Below are 18,489 nucleotides of genomic sequence, written 5' to 3' on the forward strand. Positions count from 1 at the left end.
CAAATGTGAGGCTTTGTACAGGAGGCTGAAGATAACAATTCATGAATGAAACATTAACGAAACTAATTTCAGAGGCTGAAGTCGAAGTACGTTGGGGATAAGGAATTGACAGCAAGCAGGCAGTTTAAAGGGACGTAATAAAGAAACGATATGAAAGTACATATTTATAACTCCAGATAACACAATGAATTTTCTGAATTGTGGGAGCGCCAGGGTATCTACCAACCGGGAAAACCGGGAATTCTCGGGGATTTTGGATCTGGAAGAACTCAGGGAAAACTCTAGGGAATTTGTGATTCCAGGAAAAATTTGCCGTCATCTTTTTTTTTAAGGGAACGAAAGTCGCCCTACTGCTGGCTCGAGTAAATATGAGAGGAATCATAACGAATTGTCTTTGACGCCGTCGTCGGCTGGAGAGAGTAAAATATCCTTATTAATAATATTTGAATGGCGAGAGCAGTGTGAGAGGAACCCTCAGTCCAGGGTTTCTAAGGTGATTCCGGCGATGTTTCGAGCCCGTTGTATCACAGCTCGGAGGACCTCGGGAGGTCCGTCGCGGAGGGCATCGTCCCACAGCTCTTTGTTGCGTAGAGGGTAAATGAGAGTTGGCAAGGGAGAAAAGAGGTTTGCAGTGCACTCAATCGTGACATGGAAGATTGTGGGCGAGCTGCCAGCCAAGGCAATGATCTGCATAACAGTGTGCACGGGTAGAATTTATTGAGAGAGACAAGATTTGGAGGAGTTGCCAGTTTACAGTAAACGATCCGGACGCCCGATTTTTGTGAAATGCCCGATATAATGCGGACGATTTCGCGGCACCACAACGTTTGTAATTTCAGATGCAAGAACACTTCGCCGACCGATTTTCCCGACTTTTTGGCGCGACCGCAGGTCCGAAACAGCATTAATCAAAGCCAACACCGCCGTTTTGATTATCTCGCCGCCTCGAACCAGCGCTCTCGCACGCAGATCCGCTTACCGCCGTAGCCACCACCGAGGCAACGCTGAGCTTAGCTGCTTCGACGTTCGCTATTAAGTTTCTTGCCGTTCGGTGCCGTGTTTTTCATTGAAATAATTCGCCGCTGTCAGTAATGGCACCGACTCCGCCTCTGTAATCCTCGCGATTGGCTTCGAAGCTTAGAAAGCGTGGCGCGTTGCATAATGCGGGTTCCCGAAAGGCAGCTTCGCCTCGGCACAGCGATGTTACGCGGTGAAGCTTAACAAGCGTGGGAAGGGGCAATTGTCACCGGGACACAGTATTCCATATAATACGTACTCCATTCCAAATTCTATTATACACATGTGCACGCGGTACCTCCTGTCACAGTACGAGCACCGTTATGTCTAATACATGTACCGACAGGCCTTCAGGGCTTTTTCGGACGTGCCTATGAGGATTTGAGCCCTTAAAATAACGTGCAATTTCATGGTTTTTTTTTTTCTTTTCAGATTGCCCGATTTGATTTTTCGGACGTTTTGTGGACCTTAGCGAGTTAGAAAAATCGGACGTTGACTTTACAACTGACCAATTGAGGATTCTTCATATGGTCCGTGGGGCGAACGCGCGCAGAACGAGGACAAGAACAGAAATGACCGTCGCATTGAGGAATGATCAGGAAAGGAACTGTGCCGCCTCTTCTTTGAAGGAGCTTGAGCTCAAAAAGCAAAGTGTTGGCTGACGCAAGGATGCAGGTGACCCTCATCCAAACCAAAATGAACTCTTGAACGCAGTGAAACACAAAACGGACGTATTGTGCGTGGGTAAGAGTATGTGAGGGCAGTTGAGGTTGACTTTCCGACTGCTGAGAAAGTCTCACTTAATTGTGACAAAGTTCGGGCCTAATACCAATGATCTTGCCATCACTTGACAGAAATAGCTCATTTTCGAAAATATTTGCTTCTGTATGCATCTTTCGATCTTCATTCGTATTTGTAAATGTTTGACTCGATTTGCAATGGGCTTTATCATCTTTTTTTTTAAAGATATTTTATTTGCTGTGCATTTTGCTATTCCCTACCTTCAGTTTTCTATTTTGAATAAAATAAACACTACTCCTTAATATTCAAATTGGATTACGTTTTTTTTTTTTTTTTAAGATGCATGCTTATACTTGAGAGTGACAGAATCGATCGATCGATCGTGCGACGTGGTGTCAGCCCGTCTTGACATAAAGTTCTGTGTCGCTCAGGGAAGACCTGGAAAACTATGGGAATTTGAAAATGTCAACTTGGCAGACACCCTAGAGCTGATAAAAAAATAAGTGGCATTCAAAACTATAATAGGAAAGATTGAGGAAGAAGAATGGGGTCTCGGTCACACACGCAGAGCGAAAGATAAAACCCAAAACATTCATGCAAAATCGCAATCACATACGATGCACAGGCAACCTTTTGGCATTGGAAGGAACAAGGTTTATGCAAAGATGAGCAGGGCAATGTCACCATCAATTTCAACTATATAATGAATACAGCAAAGAAATTCTTTACTCAACTATACAGTATGCATAACAGTCACGTAACTGTGATTGGACGTATTGACAAACACGGAAGCGAAGTTCCAAGTGTAAATACCAATGAGGTTAGAAGGGCTCCACAAGATATGTCGAGGAAAAAGGCAGCAGGAGATTTAACAGTGAATTTGATAAAAAATGGAGGGGATTTTGGAGTATTGAAAAGAATTGTGACCCTTTATTTGCAATGCCTCATGACTGCCATTGTACCCTGCAGAGACACGGTAGAACACCAATGTCACGTTAATCTGTAAAAAGGGACACACCCAAGAATTGAAGAATTATAGGCCCATTAGCTTCCTTTTGGTATTGTGCAAAATATTTGCCAATTAAGGTAAATTATCAATAGAATCAGGACAATGCTCAACTTCATTCAACCCAGAAAACAGGTTGGCTTTAGGAAGGTATATTCAACAATGGATCACACCCATAGGTAATTGAGTAATCTGCAAAATGTATATAACCACCTCTCAGTATGCTGCCAATTACAGTGCAATAGCAAGCAACTTAGCCCAAATGCAGTGTGCCTACATTTCTTGTGCACATGGTGCAACCCTGCTAGTTGCATTCATTATTGATGCTAGGGCCCAGCTCCACACATGAATTAGGCTGCCACCTTCCAAGAAAAAGAAATTGCCACTTAAGGCTTTAGACAAGCACTACAAGTAGCTTAAAGGTCTTGGGTGATGTTTCTTTTTAATGCATCACCACCATTCCGGTGTCTTAAGAAAAAAAAACCTTGCATAACAGACACTTTCTCTAACAATCAGATTTCTTCCCACAGTAAGCATTTAACTGTACCAGTAGACCAGAAGTGCATCCACTTGGCAGAGGTACGAAATTGTTCACACAATTTTCGCATTTTTTTTCCCTGTGCCTGGTGTTCACAGCACACACAATGAGCTCAATTCACTTTCACTATGCCTTAGGGTTAGTGAATTCAAAGTGAATTGCATAGGGTTAGTGAATTCAATTCACTAATAGGGTTAGTGAATTCAATTCACTAACCCTATGAAATGGTTAGTTTCCCAATCAATAAATAAATTATCCAATTATTGTCACCATACACCATACATTAGTTCTGCCAAAATTGCCCCTTGTGGAGTTGTGCAGTGGGAGCAGAATATGTGCCAGAAGATATGGTATCCATGTAAAGAAAAAAGGAAAGGGAGTGATGCAATGGCGTTTATACAATCACGAAGGTAAAAGTGCCAATCATGCCAAAGAAAACTGCTTTGTGGCACTCAAATCAAAAGTATGTATCACAGCCTAGAAACAGTGCCTTTTCTTTCTGCATATTCCTCACATGATGCAGGATTACAGAGCAAGTTTGTCTACTATTAGAAGGTACGGGTATCATGCTGCTAGCTGGTGTGACAAGTACACAGTAAAACATTCCTTTTAACCTTTATCACTGAAGGTAACCATGCAAAGCAAGGTGAAGATTGTGTTGTATCACAGAGAGCTGCTATCGACATATCTTGACATGTCACAGATGTGGTTTTTTCATGCCTCTTTGAAAGACTTGGTGAATACAAAAAATGGCATAAATCTGCAAAAACCTGCATTATTTTCTACTGCTAGTTGGGCCCTGCAATATTTTAGCTTTGGTCTAGCTTAGTTTGGTTCAGCTGTACACCTATCTGGTTTGTCTTTTCTTTTTTTTCTCAAATCCGAGTTGCTAAACTTTCTTATGCTATAAAATTAAAATGTATTAAACGATGGGGTTCAACGTCCCAAACCAACACACTGGCTATGCAAGAGGCTGTAACGGAGGGCTTCAAATTATTTTTTAACACCTATTTAAAAAAAAAAGAGGTGAGGCATGCAGACAAGACACAAGAGTAGAGAAGTGGACAACACAAACGGCGTCAACTGAAGGGAGCACTGAGGCGAAAAAAAGAAAAAAGACAAAAACTCATCTGCGCAAGCTCAGGATTGGTATCACCACGTGTTAGTCGGGTACATGTGCCGGTCTACGTGAGAGATAACTGTTAAGGCACTTAATCTCTTCCTTATGTAAAGTAATCGAAGGCCGACTCATGCATGCACTTCCACCATTATAGATATGCCATGCCTCTACCATAAGACGCGTATCTTCATTCTTATGCCTGTACAATATCGCGCATTCATCTAACTCTGGCGTGCAGTTACAATCTTGGCAATGTAGGGAAAGATTAGAAGGCGATCCACCGGTTAACAACCTTTTAAGTTCCATTAGCCTCTGATTGATACACGTCCCTCGTAGAACTGGCCACAGCTAAGGGGAATTTCTCCACTTCTCTACTCTTGTGTCCTGTCTGCACGCCTCACCTCTTTTTTTGCATAATGAATCCTTACCAACTAGCTCAGCTTTCTGTCGTTCCAACCTATTTAAAGTTCTTCTAATGTTTGTTGCAATTTTTCTTTTCTTTTTTTTTTCTTTGCATTCTGCCCCCATTGAAATGCGGCCACTAACCAAGCTCACAACCAAGTTTGCACGATAATCTTTGTTTACATCCGTTTAAGCACCACAATATTGAACACTAAAATTTTCGGTCTGTGTGTTCCCAGCATGGTTTCCTCTTCTCGGCGAAGGCGTTGATACCTTCCTGCGAGTCGCTGTACTCCAAGTTGTGGAGCATCACTCGCTCACCTTCAGCGTACGCGTCCTCGATACCCATCTGAATCTGTCTATAGTAAAACTTCTTGCCGAGAGACAGAACGGATTTGCTCTTGGCCACGATGGCCGAGACCACATGGTCTGTTTCCTCTTGAAGCTTATCCTCGGGGACCACTTTGCTCACCAGGCCACTTCTCAGCGCTTCTTGAGCACTTATGGTGCTGCCAGTGAACAGCATGTAGGCAGACATCTTCTGTGGCACGCAACGGGCTACCGCGATGCCAGGCGTCGAGCAGAACAGACCGAACGCAGCACCTGGAAGCGAGAAGGAAGCCTTGTCCGTGGCCAGTACGATGTCGCAGGTGGCGACCAGCTGGCAACCTGCCGCCGCCGCGAGACCATTCACCTGCGCGACGACAGGAACAGACAGCTTACGTATCGCCGTCATGACGTGGGTGCAGACGGTAAATATCTCTCCAATTTTAGCGGTATCACTGGACTCAATTTTCAGCTCCTTCAGGTCATGTCCCGAGCTGAAGACAGGCCCGCTGCTAGAAAGGACAACGCAGCGAACGGCGTTTTCCTTGTCGACCTCCTTAAAACAAGCGTCCAGTTCCCTAAGCACAGCAAGTGACAAGACGTTCCGTTTTTTTGGATTGTTAAGGGTAATTTCCCGGATACCGTTCACGTCGTTCACCGAGACGAGGCCAGCACGATACGATGTAGTCGTGTGGAGTTCCTTGGTCAGGTCGCTAGGTGCGACTGGATAATTCGTTGAAAGCAAGCCCCGTAAACAAGAGCGAACTCCACGATTACAAATTTTCATCGCAGAGCACAAAAATGTTGGCATCATTTAAACTCCAACGTTCGCGTTAAACACAAAACACTAGTTCCCACTTGTCCCAACTTCACAGATGCAGCACAGATTACGAAACGGAACAAACGCAAGTGAATCAAACCGGCAAAACGCTCAACCACAACGTTACGTCGCAGCTTCGTACCGTGGTACCACTAGTACCATAGAATAAAGAACTAGTACCACAGCCACTGGTAACTACTGAGTAGCACAGGTACGGTCTTTTATTCAGCTGCTTTCTTGGCTAATGTTGACTTGGTGGCGTATTTGTTTCCTTCAAAGACGGTATCAAAAATATGGCGACCGTGACGCGTTTCTATGGTTTCTAGCTTCTGCAGCCGCTTTCGCCGTTTGCAGTATATATACACTCTAAGAACAGTTTACACCCTTTGGAGTACCCCTTCTGCCACACAACGATAATCGTCATCTGCCTTGATGCGTTTCCTTTCTTTAACGCTGCGAGCCCGGTACTTTTCAGTAACGAACGGCACGCGCGTTATCAGCATAATAGCATTGCCGACAATGCTATCGCCGGACCTCCAATAAAGTTCTTTCACTCAGTCACGTGAAATTACATGGCAGGGACTTGGTTATGGTTTCAATTTGGCACTCATCCCGCTCAATGCACTTATGGAGTCTCCATTGTTGATTGTAAGGCCCACAGCATAGCCCACAGGGCCGCTTGGGCAGGGATATCAGCGATGACCTGAGTGATGCGGTGCTATCACGTCGTCCAAGTTGTTAGGTTTGCTGGCACACGATCCTTGACCATGCCCCACAATCAAAAGTGACATGGCGTCAGGTCGGGTGAACGTGCTGGCCCGGGTAGATGACCACCACTTCTACCAATCCAACGTTTGGTAGTCACCAATCCATTAATGGTCAGGTAATTTCGAACCATATGACTGTAATGGGCAGGGGCGGTTGTCTTGCTGAAAGGACCCTCGCTGAAGAATGGCAAGTAACGCGTTCTCCGTGAACGTGCCGAGCATGGAAAGACAAATCTCTCCCCTGACGGTCTGTTCTTCAAAAAAGAGTCCAATCACTCCAAACTTGCTCACTGCGCCCCCAAACGTTCACTTGGGGGAACCCGCATGTGCTAGCGAACTTCCTGCGGGTGCTCTTAACACAGACAGACAGACAAGAAACTTTAATTGGTCCTAAGGGACTACGTTGTCGTAGTCGCGGGCCGCACCTGCGCCGGGGGCGGAAGACCGTGATCTTCAGCCCTGTCGCAGGCCCTTTGGACAGCCCGCTCTTAACACAGATGCCACACACAGTTGTGTTTGTTCGCACGACCGCTGATGTGGAATGTTGCTTCGTCAGAAAACATGAACAGAATCTCAGGCCCCATGCGCACCATTTGCAGGATAATTTGTGCACCATTCACACGTGCTTGCTTGTCCGCGTTTGTGAGCTGCTGCACAGTCTGCAAGTGGTTCATTCCTAAGTCACGGTGTAAAATTCTTATCTCTGACCTTTGAGAAATATTCTTCTCTGAGGAAAGTCTGCTCGAGGACTTGGTTGGGCTGGCTGCCATCACACCCTGGACGAGGATGGTATTCTCTTCAGTTCGGACAGGGAGGAGGAATAAACAACTTTATTGACACCGAGGACTGGGTTAGGGGAGGGGGGGATAGGGGACAGGGGAAAACGGTGACAGATCTCTTTCTACCGCTGTTTCCCTCGCAATCGTCTTGAACGGACCCCGTCCTTCCACACTCCTCGTAGATCCTGTCAGGCATTGTCAGGCGCGATGGTGCATCCCATGTGCATCCCGCCCGGTCCAGGCGGTAAATGTTTCTTGAAAGTACGATTCTTGGGGACTGAAAGACCTCCATTACAGAGGCTTCTAGCCTCTATACCTCCATCCAGGTAGCTACTTTCCTTCGTTCCTCAATAGAATATCGGCACGCCATGGTTTAATTTGAAAAAAAAAAAGACCCATTTAATGCTAACATTTTTTTGCCTCACCGTGTATAATTACTAGCGCCACGTTATATTTACAATAAAATGCAAGCGCTTGTTCTGTCCTGTAGTATTACCGTTTGCTGAGCCAGAGCCAGCCAACCTGCAGTCTGTGTGACGGTGTTCGGCAGGCTGACCTTCTGCATAACCTCTGCTTGTATTTTTTGTATTGCTTGGTAAGAATCTCATCTCTCACTACTAACATGATTCACTGTTCTGCAGTATGAACCATTACATATTTGTCCACTCGGAACCAGTGTACTTTGTATTATGCTTATGTAGTCTTGGCCCGGCATGCTTGCATCGGTTAACGTGGATGGTATTCATTATTTTGATAATACCAGTGTTAGTACGGTAAATGCAATGTTCATTAAAGAATTTGACAGAATAGATGCTAATGGACATAAGTTTTATACAAAACATTTGGGCTCTCACAAAATTTGTTTACCACCCGGTTTAACGCGTTCGTTTTGGTATGGGTTTAAGAAAGGAAATAAGGTATGGATATTGCCGTCAATAATGATTTTTAAATGTTTCCAATAGGCCCTGAAATAATGTAACGGGGTGAATTAGGCAGGATGAGAAACTTGGGTTTTATAGATCGCAGTAGCAGCCGCGCTCCGTTCACGTCACTGCATGTGGTGCTGTTCTGTTCTTGTTTTTAGTACCGAGCCTATCTGCAGGCAAATTTTCGTCGCCACCGTCGCAATGTTACGCATATATTTATGTACAAGTATGCTATATGCTTATGCATGCAGTAGGTTCTATACTATTCAACCACCACAGTTGCTCAGACAAGGTTTACATTCTTGACTGAATTATTCCTCATAATTTTAAGAATGGCACACCGCAAACATAAGCCATTAAACATAGCATATACGGCGCATGGCTTTTAGCTAAATCTTCAGACTATCAAATATTAAAAGTGCAAAATAGTACCGGGGCTCAAATATGAGTGATGTAATATGGGCAGAGTAGTGGTGCCTGTGTGATGTCATTACAGGCCCTACACGGCGTGTTCAAGCAACACTGGGGAGACGTCGCTCGAAGTCGTCGCTCGCATGGGGTGCAACTTGTAGGCGACGAGCGAACGCGACAGCCATCTCCATCGCGTCGCTTGTCGCTGTCGCGTGCAAGACCGCTTGCATGGGGTTTATACTTTAAGGGTGCCATAAATCTTGCCGCACCCCTGTATGTCGCGTCCGCGAGTCGGAGCAGTGTATAGAACACCGACTGAGGAGTTAAAGCACAATGTTAAACCTTGCTCTTGCTGTCGATGCCTTGCCCTTCGGGCAAAACTGCCATTTTTTTTCCCCTCAGCGTTTTGCAGATTCCGGCTTTGTGATGGCTGGTGCAAACGAGCCGCAGTTTCAAGGTCTCTCTAAATACTTCAACACTGTTACCCAAACAGGCCGTGCCAATGTAAGTCATGCGACCGATCGAAGTGCAGAAGAGGGGCACTAAGTGTCGCCTGTTCTATTTTCCAGATTGCCAAGGTCACTTACTTAGTTTGCGGCACCATAGGTTTATATTTCTGGGCAAAGAAAAAGCCCAGTGGTGGATCTGCAAAGTAGATGCCTTAGGACAAGCCACAAGAAAGGGCACGAGACATCTGGGCCCCGCTCGCTGCCACCATTCACGCGAGCACATATGTGTAACCATTTTCGCATTAATCCAGAGGCCGACATATTTGATTACTTAGTGTCGGCAGAAAAAAAAAAGTGAAAGTGGCTATGTTTAAAATACATTGCTGTATTGAATAAAAATTATTGTCATGCATACATTCAGCATCTCATGCCACCTCATGTTGGTGTTTGTGCTGACTGTTATTCTAGTCGGCTTCTGTGGAAACATCATGGATGCATTGCTTCTCATCGCTATGACGCATGCCATTGCTCTGTGACACACTGTTCCTTGCCGATTGGTTTACGTGATGCTGTTAAGAGAGAAAATGAACACACATTTTTCCACGCTTATTGAACAACAAAACATTTCTGTTGTGCCCTCTCACTGTAACCATCTGATGGGTTCAGCTTAATGTTATAGCAGTAGATGTTTTGTTTTGTGCCCTCACTCACTACTGCTCATCTTTGTAAACGATAGGTCTTTGCTGTAATCCCCTTGCTTACTTTGGAATAGCCCGAATTAATCTGGAGCCCTCCACTATTGCATCCTTCCTAGGCCACTGCACTAAACTTATAACCCCATCATGAAAATTTTTACGATGCACACTGTGGAGGATTTTGCAGTGTAGGTATTGCCATGACAATCTGTTAATTCTGGGACTATAAATGTCGTCAGCAGTGTGTCACGCTAGAGCACCACTTTTATGGTAGATTGCTGTGGTGTTTCAAAATTTTAAAATGGCTGTGCAACTTGCAGTTAAAGTTCGTCTGTGTGCCACTGTCTTCGCATATTTGAGGTCGTGCTTAGATAGTGCCCAGTGGCATATGTGCTCACCTACACAGTGGGCTACGAGCTTCAAAAATAAAAAATAAAAATAAATAAAAGTGCATTTCTTAATTACAGCTGTGAGGAGACTAAGAAAACAGTTATTTTTGTTATGCAGTAGATTCTGTTTGAGGCAAGCTCTGTTTAGGCAAATTTTCTGAAAAGTTGCATTTTTGATTCCCTTGTTTAGTTGCCACAGGTTTCTGTAAACGTCTGTTAAGCTGAGCTTCTGGCAAGACGGATTTCTGTGGTCCCCTTGACAGCACTTTGTCAGCATTCAAAGACTGCGTTTTTGAAAGCGTGCTCTTTGGGCTACCTTTTGGCAGGAGTTGCTCAAGGGTGGCATCTCTTGCTGACAGCTTGCTCGTGGGTTGTGCAGAGCCTGGTGCAAGCCACCTGGCAGAGCTCTGTGCGCCGTTCCCTGCTTTGGCAGACGAAGAATGGGCAAAAAAACTTTCTTTGGGGCCGAACTTTGCTTCATGTAATAGTTGATATTGAAGGACTGTAGTCTAAAGTATTTTCCTTGGTTCTCCGACTATCATTTGTGGCAATGACAAAACATTTGGCAGAACCCATCTCACGGTTGACGGTAATGCATTTAGCATTGAATCAATATAGCGACACAATGTATTGCCACCGTCGAAACTAGTTATGAGGTGTGTACTGCAGCGGAACTCCTCTTTCGGGCTCCCCTAAGAGCATTCAGCACCATCTAGCGCTGCTGCCATGAAGCCTGCACGTGGTCTACAAAATGCATGGCATGCTGGTGCATCTGAAGACTTGGAAACGCGTCATGCGGCAACCAGGCTCCGCTTGCACTTCTTCCTGGGCATGCTGTGCTTGTCTAGTAGCGCGACCGAAAAGTTCACATGTGACCTTCCAGATGAGAAGTGCGGTGTGCCAGTGCCTGCAAATGCCGAGAACTGTTCCCTCACTTGCTGCTCACCCAGTCACACATACTTAGTAACCCAAGTTGGGAAGAGGTTCATTGAAAAGTGGCACATACCCAGTGCATTTGTGGCGCTGCCCATGAAAGCACCGGGTTGCTGTCCTTGAGCAACCTTTGTGACGAGAGTTCAATTTCACTCAGCATTGGAGAAATTTAAGAGATTTTTTTTCATCACTGTGGAGCAGCACATCCCCAGTGGCACGTACCTAGTTACTGAAGTTAGCATCAAAGAGGTTCACTGAAGACCAGCACAGACTGAGTGGCACATACTGAGGGCGCACTCCGGCATCAATAGTGACCCATGTCATCATGAAAGAGGTTCAATAAGAGCAGCGCATATATAGACATTGCCACATACTCAGCCACCCAAGTTGGTCCGACCGTTGGTTTCAAACCCTGTGCCCTCAGCATAGCGGCCTGGTGTGCTACCCTTTCGACCATGGACTACCCAGTGACCCATGTAGGTAGGAAAATGGTTATATATATAAACATATGCAGCTCATTGACAAGGCATGACGGACCCCAACTATTCCAACGCATTAATACACCTATGTCGCTTTATCAAAAGAAAATCAGGTTTGTATGCATAAAGTACGAAGTAAATTGGTGTATTACTTAGGAAGTGTTTTGAAAAAGGGAAGTTTGTAAGTATGCCATAAAATAAAAGAAAAATTGGGTCACTTTTCATCAGAATGTAGTGCTGAAGGGGTTAAAGAGTCTGCTGTAATTTGTGCATAGGTACAGGCTTGCTGGAATGCACTTTGCATGCAGAACCATAATTTTATATTTGCGATGTATTAATTTGGTTTTACTGCTTTTTACTTGCTTTCAGCTATTAGAGGGCCAGATATGAAGAGGATGCTTTATCTTGGTAGCGAAATGCATAGAAATGCCCTGCACTCAACTTGAAGTTTTTTTTTTTTTTTTTGTGCATTTGAAGATGCTCTTTCGCAATGTGTCTCGTATGCATTTCACAATTTCTGATGCTACCTGCAAATGCAGTGCAGTTGTGAAGTAGTGGTAGATCACTCGCATCGCAGCCGTGGCATTCAAACCCAGATAACTAAGGGAATATTGTTATATTTTTAGCTTCTAAGGGGCACTCTAGCAGGATTTTGCAGAGACAATTGTGTTCCGAGCTCTTGACTGCTTAGTGCGGTAAAGTGATTTGGTGGAAGCAAACTGAAATTAAAAAAAAAAAAAATAAAAGTCCCTTCTTTTTAGCAAACATGGTTATAAACTAGCTAGCTGTACTGACTTCAATTCGTATTCTTCAGTTGGATAATTGTGTATCTTCTTAGATGGCAAAATTTCAGCTTGCTCAGGTTTTTGCTACAACTGTACTAAAGTAGAGAGAGAGAGGATATATAGAAAGGCAAGGAAGTTAATCCGAGGTAGTCCTGGTTGGCCACCCTGCGCCGGGGTAAGGTGATATGTGGCACAAAGTAAACTTCATACACAATCCAGTGGTGGCAGGCAGTGTCTTATGTGAAGCTCATGGACTTTAGGAACTTTAGCAGCACAGATATAATTATAGCCGCCTCTGTGGAGTTGCTCTGAGAGCACTGGCCTAGAATTTTGTTTTAATAGTGGGAAGTTTTCTAGTCTATCAAGCACTGTGCACATTACTGAAGTAGTGAAAACCAAAGCACCTTTGGGGTTCTACAAGACAGTGAACTGAAAAAAAAAAAGGCATACCTTGTAGGATGGATCTGTATTACTGCAAAAAATACTCTGAAACACTTCTTGTTGATCTCCCGGCCAAATTCCCCCACCCCAGAAAGAAAAAATGCTTTGGAAGGTTACATGGTGATAAGGGAAATGTGCACACTGCGAATGCACATGCATAAATTAAAACACTGGGTGCTTTTTCAACATAGCTGCAGTGACTGAAAGTTGCATCCACTCTGTGCTGGTGGCATGTCCAGTTGCTTTCTTTCTTTCTTCACAGTAAGTTTCTATATGCCCATTTTAACCCTTTACTGACAGAACTATTTTCGAAGACACTTTCCCAAAATACTGAAGCCTGTGAAGTGCCCAATGAAATCACAGTGCACATGGATGCCCAATGCAAATCTGTTCAGATGGTTATTTTAATTTAAAGGACACACTAAAGAAGAATTGATTGCACAGCTTGCTGCCAGTATTTGGAACATCAAAGGAAAGGAACAGCAAGAAGGTCGCAAATAAAATTCAACGTCTCTGGTTGGGTGCAGAGTTAATACCCTCGTCCATGACACACATACGCTGGAAAGCTCGACTCTAAGTGGTATAGCTCAAAATGGAATGTAGCACAGAGTGCTATATTTTACTTGTCTCGTCACCCCTATGGTTTTTTCCACTTCACCGTTGTGGCACCATGTTCAGGATTCCTTCCTTGCGGTTTTGAGTGTTTTTGAGCACATGCAGCAGTGTCTCCTAGGCTTATGGCATTTAGCTGTAGCATGGATGTACCTTGAGAAGTAATAAACAGCAAGTCATGCTGCTGTTACAGATTGTCCTACTCTTTCAGAAAACTTCCCATAACAACAACAACAACAAAAAACCTCCCAAGGACACCACCTTATTTGAGTTGCCAACATTTTAAAAAGTTCGATTAAAATTTTGTTTGTTCCACTGAGGCCTTAGTACCACATGCCAAAATCTGCTTTCAGTGCTCTCATCCAGCACTTGATCGCCCTTATGCAGTTAAATTGCACAAAAGCCATGCTCTTATGCTGAACGTGAGAAAGCTACTACTAGAGGACACCATTTTGAAGTTGCTTTATGGATAGAGGTGTGCAAATGTTAGAACATGAATGGTGAAGACAATTAGTATTTCATTTGAGAATTCACTTTGTAAAATTATCAAATGTTCATTTGTTGTTCCTAAGCAAAAACATAAGGCAGATAACTCTTACTGGATAACTTCTAGTCATTCAATAAGAATGCCTGGCTTTTAGGAGGCAGCCTAGACAATTCATATAGATTTAGGCAAAGCAAATTATTTTCTAATCTCACCATGTTTGCATCCATTTAAAGCAATGTGCAGTGCTGTAGTATTGCACTAATCTCCTTGACGAACACAACTCACTATGTGCATTTGGTGAGGTGCTATCCTTACCTGGTACATATTGCATTACAATAACAAAAGGGAACTGAAAGCAGTTTAAATGTTCCTCAGTTGATTGGGTGTGAACAACATCACATGCATTTATCAATCCAGGAAAAACTGGGGGAAGGCGGGAGATGGAAATTCAAGAAGATGAGCAGTGAGTGAGTGAGTAAAGACTATTTGAAAACAAGGTATTTACGGATGATCTTGTCGTTAGGCAGCCACGAGCCCCTGGGCCCGGGCGGCTTCTTCAGCTCTCTTGATGGCCTGCAGGTCAGGGTCAGAGCTGAGCAACACGGCCTCCCACTGCAGTATTACTTATTTCGTGATTTGTGCGTTTTTCGGCTGGGCACGACCACATAATATGGAACAGATCCACTTTTTTCTTACAATGCTTACATATAGTATTAGGGTATTGGTCCGGGTAGTAGTAGTGATAGGTTACGGTGTTCGTGTGAAGTCGTCTCCAAGCTGCTACTTGTCTCTTGTTAAGCTATTTGTGTGCTGGCGGGTACACTGCCATGGCTAACCTGTAGTGCCGAGTTATTTCCTGGTAACTGACCATGCGATCCCTCTCCGATCCTAGCGCGAGCCGTCCGGGTGCTCGGTTGGCGAGTCCTCAAGCGGCGGTGTGGGCGGTGGTGTGGGCGGCATCGTTGCCGGGTAGGGAGGAGTGTGCCGATGCCCAAATGATCTGGATTGCTCGTGGGTGTTGGTTGGTGTATACTGTGTGTTTTACGGGAGCCGAGACCCAACCTTTCGCAAAATTGCGTACTGCTGCTCTGGAATCGCTAATAATGTAATGACAATGTGTGGAGGGTATTGCCAGAGTGATAGCCGCCTCTTCCGCTGTTTCGGAGCTTCTGGTGCGAATTGAACCACCAGCGCATATTTGACCTGAGGAGTCCACCACTGCAAGGGACATACAGTTATGTTCTATGTATTCTGCTGCGTCGACATAGACAACGTCTTTGAAGGCGTGGAATTTCTGATGTAGGGCTTTGGACCGCTGAGACGATGAGCAAAACCTTGTTCTAGTTTTGCTCGTTGTCAGGCATATATCGAGTTACATAAATAAGCCTTCTTTGAATCGAATGTGCTCCACACAAACTGCATATTTCTGTTTAGAAATGAGAACATGTTCGTTATTTGATTTTATATTCAAAGGCAGTTTTGAATATTATTTACGATTGAGAAATTTCACTATTCAAACACCCCTACTTATAGACACAAGAAATGCCAGTCCCAAACATATTTGCCAGGACATTGGCCTGTGACATTTCTTAGCATTCAGAGAGGATTGACCACAATAAGGCCTTTAATTTTAGGGCTTCATAATTTTCAAACTTGGGGGGGCTTAAGTCTTTACTGAAGAATCTTTCAAAACTCTGACAGGCTAGTGTTGTCTTGATAATGGCAAAGATAATTGGCAAAGATAATGCATATAGTGCAAAACATACTTTTTCAGTATAATTTTGCTCTCAGTACAGTTTTGCCCATATTGCCAAAAATTTTTGCTGAAATATGTGGTGGAAAATACTGATAATACTCACCATTGACTGATCTGGAGGGCTATTCTGCGAGTGCACACCTAGTGGACATGTCCATTTCATCTGTTGAAGTTCTGATTGGCTGGGCTGGGCCGGGGTATGCATCAGAAGACAGGTGCCTTCAGCCAATCAGCACTTCAGCAGCAGACAAAATGGAGTTGTCCACACAGAATAGCCCCCCCCCCCCCCCCCCCCAGGTATTTCAGAAAAGGTACAACTGCCAATATCAACTTTGTGCTAGGCATTGGCATCATTGTACAGCTGCCACCAGACTTCAGCCAAACTACCTGCCTTAAGTAGATGTATTCCCTTACCACTTCCAGTGCATCGCTACCTATCGTAAACTGTTGTTCTCTTCCGAGACTGTTAAACATTACTTTAGCTTTCTGCAGATTCATTTTTAGACCCACCGTTCTGCTTTATTGTCTCTCCAGGTCGGTGAGCAGGCATTGCCATTGGTCCCCTCAGTTACTAAGCAAGGCAATATCATCAGCGAATCGCAACTTACTAAGGTATTCTGCATTAACTTTTATTCCCAATTCTTCCCAATCCAGGTCTCTGAATACCACCTGTAAACACGCTGTGAATAGCATTGAAGAGATCGTATCTCCCTGCCTGACACCTTTCTTTATTGAGATTTTGTTGCTTTCTTTATGGAGGACTATGGTGGCTGTGGAGCCGCTATAGCACTGAAATTGCTTTAGTCTAATCAGAATGTGGAGACATTGGGATCAAGAGTACGCATTTGACGGCAAAGTGAGTTACGAGAACGCAGTACGTCGCGAATGGCATTAAGCTTTAATGCTATTAAGCATGTCCATGTGGCACCCCGTGAAAGACATTAAAGTTTAAGGCATTAGCCAGTTAATGTCATTTTCTGTGCCCGTGTGGCAGGAGTACGAATTTGAGCACATGAGTGTTTTGGCCATTTTTGCTCCCACCAAAATTCAGCCGCTATGAGCCAAACAATGTACAATACACAAATATAGTCTATTATACATTGTTACTTTTTGACTTTTTTAAATCAAATTCAAAGCACCCAATTTAGAAATCTCCAGCACTTTCTGCAGGAAAAACACAAAGGAGTGTTCGAGTCAAGTATAGACTACATATACTGTCCTATTTAGAGCATAAAATGCTTGCACAATTCTCTCCAATACAGCACAACCCTTACTGCCATGTCATGGCAGTTTCTGAAAGCAGTGGAAAAAACACCAGCCAATTAATTGCCTAAGTTCAGTTATCCGTGAGAGTTTATTGGCAGTCTTTTGCAGCTTAACATCGACATCCCTCCATCACACTGACTGAAGAATATCTCCAGTCAAGTTGCAGTCTGGAAATCCTGTTTTTGTTACTACATTAACTTTTCCTGGAATGTGCTTGAACCTAGAATCTCCACAAGAAAGCTCATCTTCATTAAACTGCTTTTGATTGAAATTCCAGAGCCCAATTTTACTTGAAAATGAGGAACCCCAACAAAATGAACAGACATGCCTAGTTTCTGGCCCTCAAAAGAAGTGGTGAAACAGGCCAAAGAGTCAGACTTACTCGGCAGTTTGTTAAAAATTATCTGACATTTTGTAGCTGGCACTTTTCGGCAGCCCTCTAAATTTGGCATGTGCAAGATGACACATCTATGTCTCTTGTGTAATTTCTAGGGTTGGCACACCAAGCATTGTTGAACTTCACTTTTTAGACTGCATCATCTCGATTGAAGCTCTAAACGAAGCCACTTGTTTGAAGTACATTTGTCACAAATGGACCTTCGTACATTTGTCAACATACAGGAGAGAAAAAAACTTGATCTTTTCAACTTGTTTATTCACCATCAGCTGAAAACATTTAAATAAAACACTGGCACCAGCCTCCTGACTATTGAGAGCCACTGTGCAGCCAGTGACTTGTTCTCTGTGTGCAACACAACAAGCAAAAAGCTGTTGGTGGCAGTGATCACGACAAGATGCAGCCTAAGATGGACCAAAAAAAATTATTGCTACGCCTGCTAGCTTTTACACCAAGCATTTTTTGCAAGACAATGCTGCTCAGCACTTAACGCCTACATAATAACTGATGTGAGCACCATCTTACAACAGCTGAATGAAACAAGTGTACAAGTATACACATTCACTACATTACAAGGTCCTGACCAGCAAAGCTGCTGTGCCAGAGTGAAGGTGGGGGAGAAAGAAATACACTGATTTCCAGATCTGGAATGCAAGGTGAAGGCTGGCCCCACATGACTGGAGAGTGCGGCCGGCTTGACTACTTGGCATCGGCACCTTGTCTGCCATCGCGGGGGTAAAATTCCTGCAGTAGTGACTGGGGAATTCGCTTCAGCATTTCCTTGGGGAATATGCGCAGCAACTGCCAGCCAATGTCCAGAGACTCAAAAATAGTTCTGTTCTCATAGCCTCCTGCACACATAGAGACAAGGTTGCACAGGTTCAGTGACTTCACTTGAAACTGCAGCTGCACAGTCAATGCACCTTTTGCCTTTCAATGGCCAATG

General features: G+C 44.1%; 2 protein-coding genes across 2 annotated transcripts in view; both read right to left on the reverse strand.

Moving 5' to 3' along the window:
* Positions 1-3,187: 3,187 nt before the first annotated feature.
* Positions 3,188-6,518, reverse strand: LOC135900402 (enoyl-CoA hydratase domain-containing protein 3, mitochondrial-like). The gene has a single exon (XM_065429896.1). It carries the CDS (start codon positions 5,963-5,965, stop codon positions 5,036-5,038), a length of 930 nt encoding a protein of 309 aa, XP_065285968.1. The 5' UTR covers positions 5,966-6,518; the 3' UTR covers positions 3,188-5,035.
* An 11,262-nt stretch (positions 6,519-17,780) lies between these two features.
* The window catches only part of Vha55 (V-type proton ATPase subunit Vha55), a 28,479-nt gene continuing 27,770 nt past the window's right edge, over positions 17,781-18,489 (reverse strand). The window contains exon 12 of the mRNA XM_065429908.1: positions 17,781-18,394. Within this exon, the coding sequence (XP_065285980.1) occupies positions 18,243-18,394 (152 nt within the window). The 3' untranslated portion in view covers positions 17,781-18,242. The remainder of the gene's footprint in view (positions 18,395-18,489) is intronic.

The sequence above is a fragment of the Dermacentor albipictus genome, chromosome 1 (genome assembly GCF_038994185.2).
Source record: "Dermacentor albipictus isolate Rhodes 1998 colony chromosome 1, USDA_Dalb.pri_finalv2, whole genome shotgun sequence".
NCBI lineage: Eukaryota > Metazoa > Arthropoda > Arachnida > Ixodida > Ixodidae > Dermacentor > Dermacentor albipictus.